Source organism: Mustela erminea, chromosome 13 (assembly GCF_009829155.1).
Source record: "Mustela erminea isolate mMusErm1 chromosome 13, mMusErm1.Pri, whole genome shotgun sequence".
NCBI classification, from domain to species: Eukaryota; Metazoa; Chordata; class Mammalia; order Carnivora; family Mustelidae; genus Mustela; species Mustela erminea.
In genome coordinates this window covers 62,711,667-62,717,268 of record NC_045626.1, presented here as the reverse complement: position 1 = coordinate 62,717,268, position 5,602 = coordinate 62,711,667, and the positions used below count along the sequence as shown (strand labels likewise).

Here is a 5,602-nt window from a genome sequence, read left to right as displayed (position 1 = left end):
CGGACCTGAGACCCGGGGGGAGATGAGGAGGACAGGGGTCGGCTGCAAATGAAAAGATGCCGGGCAAAGGCTCTAGGGTCTAAAACTTCTCTGGAGTATATACTAAAATACAAATTCCTATTTTTTGTCGCTCTAAGGTAATTTTTATCATTATTTTAAATTACATTTTAATAGTACTCCCCTCTAGACGAATTTAGTGAGGTCCGCTCGCCTTCTTCGACTACACTACCCAGAATGCACGTAGACTTCCCGGCTTTTGCTGCAGCCATCGAGGATGCTGGCGGAAGTAAGCTACACATCAGTTTTCAAACTACGCCGAGAGCTTTTTGAAGTCGTAAACTGAGGACTCCGTTCGATGTATAAGTGAATTTATTTTATGGCGAGGTTTCTTTTTCCTGGAGTTCCCAGTGGGAGACAATAAGCTTCTCTTCCCAAACTAAAGATGTCCACCACTGGTCAGATTTGTGGGTAAATGGGAGTCAGGATTGAAGTGGGCAACCGTGCTTGCGTCCTGCCTGTGGATGACGCTCCTTTAGGAGCCGGCCTGACTTTTCCAGCCTGAATGGCGGAGTGCTAGTGCCCGCCTCCAATATGACCCAATGACAAAGAGGGAAAGGCAGGGAACTAAGTAGCGATTGGTTGGATCCTGGGCCAATCGGACGAGTCCTGATTTGGCGGGAGTCTTGACCACCCCGGCAACTCTCAGGAGTTTCTGCACTAACTCTTGGTGTCCGGCCGCCGTGGCCATGTTCGTGTCCGATTTCCGCAAGGAGTTCTACGAGGTGGTCCAGAGCCAGGTGACCCCTTTTCTTGAACTTCGTGGCCTTGTCGGGGGGAAGGGATGAGAGGGAGCGGTCGCGGGAGGGCACCAGGGGCCAATGTTCGGGTCTCTGCGTTCAACTGCGCTCTTCTACCGACAGAGGGTCCTTCTCTTCGTGGCTTCGGACGTGGACGCTTTGTGCGCTTGCAAGATCCTCCAGGTAAGCCTTGCGTACTTTGGAAGGGAAGGGCCAGGGCGAAAGGTGAGGATGCAGGCGGGGTCCCAGGAGGAGTTTGGTGCCGGGTGGGCTGGAAGTCGGGGCTGGAGGTGAGGAGCAGAGTAGGGAACCTCTCTTCACCCCTGCCCCCTTGATGAGAGCTCAGGCTTCCAGAGGGGCTGGAGCAAAGGAAACCTAGGGAGGGGCACTCCTCGCTGGCAGGAATATTGCGTGGGTTAGGGAAGGATTCTGCAAAAAGCAGGAATACTAGTTAGTATTTTGCAATAACGTGGGACAAAAAAATGGTTGCATTGGAGAGACCCTTAGACCCCGCGTGTCTTCGCGAATGTGGGGTTTCAGACCGAGGACTCTGTGATAACTGAGGGCACCGTGGTTTCATACACAATACCAGAAATTCAGATTCCTTCGTCTATTAGGGAAGATCATTGGTTCTGTTTTGAATATGATCCAATGTTTACATGACCTTTGCTCAGGCCCTTGGGTGAGGCACTGCTTCTCAGAAGAGCTAGAAATAAGATCAACTTTCCCCCCCAATGTTTTCCTTTCTTAATTTTCAAAAATTAGGCAAAGTTGATAGAGTGATACAGTGAACAGTCATATCCCCATAACCTAGTTTTCCCCATTAACATTTTACCATTCTTACTTTATCACATGTCATTCATTTCTCAATCCATCTTTTTTTTTTAAGTGGTTTTCAAAGTTAATTGTAGATGTCCTAAATTTGATAGGTTTGAAATTAATATCTCTCAGGCCCTGTTCCAGTGCGATCACGTGCAGTACACCCTGGTTCCAGTTTCTGGGTGGCAAGAACTTGAAACTGCATTTCTTGAGCATAAAGAACAGGTATGGAAGAAGTATTTTGGAATAATTAGTCTTATTTTACTCATTTGCAATTTCGTACTACATAGCATTCTTTCTATGTCCACAATAGATTGTATGTATATTTAACTATCAGCTATATTAGACAACACGGAAGGAAAAAATGAGCTATACAGGGTGACTTACCCTCAAGTTGTAGAGACAAAATTGACAACCAAAAAAAAAAAAAGATAGTAACGGCAGACACCCTCTGCCTTTGAATTTGTGTTGCAGACATTTTCATTGTAAGCTGCTTAGAGTTTAGCAGTTAGTTTTTGATATGGCCTAGTTAAAATTATGTTCCACTACACCACTAGTTTACATTCTCTCTCCAAGAAGTATCCCAGCTTCCAAATATTAATCCAGGAATATGTCTTCTCACTTTGCAATTTAAACAGTAGAGGCCAGGACTCCTGGTACCTCTGCATGGGGCTATACTGAAAGATGGAACATTTTAGATCCCACAGGGTAGAGCTGTGGTAGGGAAGAGGATCTTTGGGGTCTGTGGCCGCATTTTGGACTGTCTAGCAGAGATAAATCCTTGCCTGGAGCTCCTGTCATCACGGAAGGAGCATACTGGTGCCAACTTGCTGTTTATAAGGAAGGGATTCTCTATAGTGATAGGACGTAATAAGACTTAATTTAATATTATGTGCCCATTGAGTATGGGCTGCCCAAGACTTGCTACAAATTTAGACCTGTGTGACGTTGTTAGTACAGAGAGGCAGCACAGTCCGTTAGGGTGGCTGAGATCTGCAGAGGCTCTGTTATGCCTTTAAAGTCTTGGTCTGTTGCTCGTCAACTTCTTGGTCCTGTGCATCAAACTGGGTCATGCTGAGCCTCCACGTGCTGCTCTGCGAAGCAGAGACAGTCACAGGGCTAGCCATGGGGCCTGTTTCATGGTGTCATCATGGAAATGAAATAGCATGTGGAGTATGTTAAAGCACTAACACAGACCAGCGCTTGCCATTTTTAGTCCAGGACCAGCGCTTGCCATTTTTGGTCCAGGTCCAGGCCTTGACCAGTGCCAGGGGCTTGATGTGTCTCAGAAGAAGGACTTAGGGGCCTAGTAGGCTGAAGTGAAGAACCTCCTCAAGGCACTTACTTCACAACGTCCTCTCCTCTCTCCCCTTTCCAGTTCCATTATTTTATCCTCATAAACTGTGGCGCTAACATAGACCTGTTGGATATCCTCCAGCCTGACGAAGATGCCATATTTTTTGTGTGTGACACCCACAGACCAGTCAACGTCGTGAATGTGTACAATGATGCCCAGGTAACTCGACCTTTGGGGCACATGTCTTCCCTGAGTTCTCCTGTCCGTCTTTCTGTACCTCTTATATTATGGACAACATCGCATCTGGTGATCTAAGCAAGGCACGTATCCACCTCTGCTATAGGAGTTGGAACAGCCTGAGGGGCAAGAACCTGGTTTTGCTTTTCTCTGGTGAGAAACATGGCGCCTAAGCCTTGGAGGCGCTCAGAATGCATTTTGGAATTCACTTCACCTTTGAAGTGTAGGGATCAGAAGTTTGCACTGAGCCTGCCCTCCGAGCTCAGGCCCAGCTGACCTCACTGAATAAAAGTATCTAGAGGCATTAGCCCTACAAGTGGGGCTAGCACTTTCTCTGTCCAGCCAAAGGGTGGTGTGAGGACCAGAAGACGATAACGTAAGAGGCCACTATTAGCCTAAAATGGCCATGCTGTGCTTCCTCTTTGAGCCCCAGCAACAAGCATGGAGCCTGGCACAGGGTGGCCACCTAACCATTCTCTGAGTTGACCCTCCCCAATCCCCAGCCTTGTTATCAAACGGTTGGCCCTGAAGTTCTCTCTCGAAGCAAAATCAGCTTGGCCCTGCTTCTAGAGGGAGCAGTTGTATGCACCGAAGTGTCACACATCTTCAGGTTTTCCATCAGAGTCCAAGTTGGAGGATATTCATTTTGTTTGCTTAGTGTGTGGCGTAAGAGGGAGCTTTTTTCTCAGACTTCAATGACTGGGGATAGTTTTAAATCTTTGGAATTTTCTCTTATTGTGTGGTACAACTCCAGTGCCTTGGGGAGTGGAAATGAAAACAGGAAAATGCTTGAGAAGTCGGAAATTCTTCTCTCAAACAGGGGACTCTTTGTGCAGAAAACTGAACGAGTCAGCTCATTGGGAAATAAGATTCTCCAGGAGAAAAACATGTGATGGAGAATTTTCTGTCAATGAGAGAGGAGAGCCTTGATTGCTTTTTGTTTTAACCTTAGATCAAACTACTCATTAAACAAGATGATGACCTTGAAGTTCCTGCCTATGATGATATCTTTAGGGATGAAGAAGAGGATGAAGAACATTCAGGAAGTGAAAGTGACAATGGGTCAGAGCCTTCTGAGAAGCGCACACGGTTGGAAGAGGTGAGTTTGGAACTTCCCATAGTTTTGAGGAACTTGTTATTCCCATAGGTCAGAGGTCAGACTGGAGCCTGTGGGGCCCAAAGTTATCTGGGACTCAGCAGGCATGGGTCTTGACCCTGAGCTCTGCCATCCCCTGTCTATGTGGCCTCAGGCAGGTTACTGAACTTCTCTGACCTTTGACATCCTTGTCCTTACAGTAGAATTTCATCAGTGAGATGAAACTTAGAATGGCTCAGCTCTTCACTTAGAGAACATACTTTTTTTTTTTTTAAAGATTTATTTATTTATTTGACAGAGAGAGATTACAAGTAGGCAGAGAGGCAGGCAGAGAGAGAGAGGAGGAAGCAGGCTCCCTGCTGAGCAAAGAGCCCGATGCGGGACTCGATCCCAGGACCCTGAGATCATGACCTGAGCCGAAGGCAGCGGCTTAACCCACTGAGCCACCCAGGCGCCCAGAGAACATACTTTTTAAAAAAGTGATACAGAGGGGTGGCTTGGTGGCTCAGCCAGTTAAGCGCTCTACTCTTGGTTTTGGCTCAGGTCATGACCTCAGGGTCTTGAGGTCAAGACCCATGTCGGGCTCCACATGCAATGCAGAGTCTGCTCAAGATTCTCTCTCCCTCTCCTTCCACTCTGCTCCTCCCCTTGCTTTCTCTCTCAATAAAAAATAAAATCTACCAAAAAAGTGATAAAGAAAAACAATAAATAGCATAAACATCAACTCCCTCATTTTCTCAAGACTTGCTCTCTGCAGTCACCATGAAGAACAGCATGGGTCTGTAGCTCTCAGCTAGGTTCAGTCCCCAGTGGTCACTCCAGGGTAAGCCTCTTGCATGCAAAGATAAGAGTAGTTTGAGCCTCATGACTTTTGGGTCCGGGGTGCTTACCTGATCTGGGGCCTGGCCAACAGAAGTCGCCTACCCAATATGGTGGCTTCTGCTACCTGGGAAATTAAAGATGGCAGGTGATTATTCCTTTAACAGGAATGTTTTCCTTTAACAGCCATGTTTTATTTTATTTTTTTTAAAGATATTATTTTTTTATTTTTTCTTAAAGATTTTATTTATTTATTTGACAGAGAGAGATCACAGTAGACAGAAAGGCAGGCAGGCAGAGAGAGAGAGAGGGAAGCAGGCTCCCTGCTGAGCAGAGAGCCCGATGCGGGACTTGATCCCAGGACCCTGAGATCATGACCTGAGCACCTGACCACCCAGGTGCCCCAAAGATATTATTTATTTATTTGACAGAGAGAGAGAGAGAGAGATCACAAGTAGGCAGAGCAGCAGGCAGAGTGGGGGCGGGGGAGGGAGGCAGGCTCCCTGCTGAGCCTAGAGCCTGATGTGGGGCTCGATG

At 46.9% G+C, this 5,602-nt stretch overlaps 1 protein-coding gene across 2 annotated transcripts in view; it reads left to right on the top strand.

Moving 5' to 3' along the window:
• The first annotated feature begins 324 nt into the window (after positions 1–324).
• The window catches only part of CDC45 (cell division cycle 45), a 33,647-nt gene continuing 28,369 nt past the window's right edge, over positions 325–5,602 (top strand). Inside the window, exons 1-5 of one of the 2 annotated variants that reach the window (XM_032311078.1) lie at positions 325–797; positions 921–980; positions 1,749–1,841; positions 2,995–3,132; positions 4,103–4,249. In XM_032311078.1, the coding sequence (XP_032166969.1) occupies positions 747–797; positions 921–980; positions 1,749–1,841; positions 2,995–3,132; positions 4,103–4,249 (489 nt within the window). In that variant the 5' untranslated portion in view covers positions 325–746. The remainder of the gene's footprint in view (positions 798–920; positions 981–1,748; positions 1,842–2,994; positions 3,133–4,102; positions 4,250–5,602) is intronic. The other variant, XM_032311077.1, reaches the window with a different exon arrangement.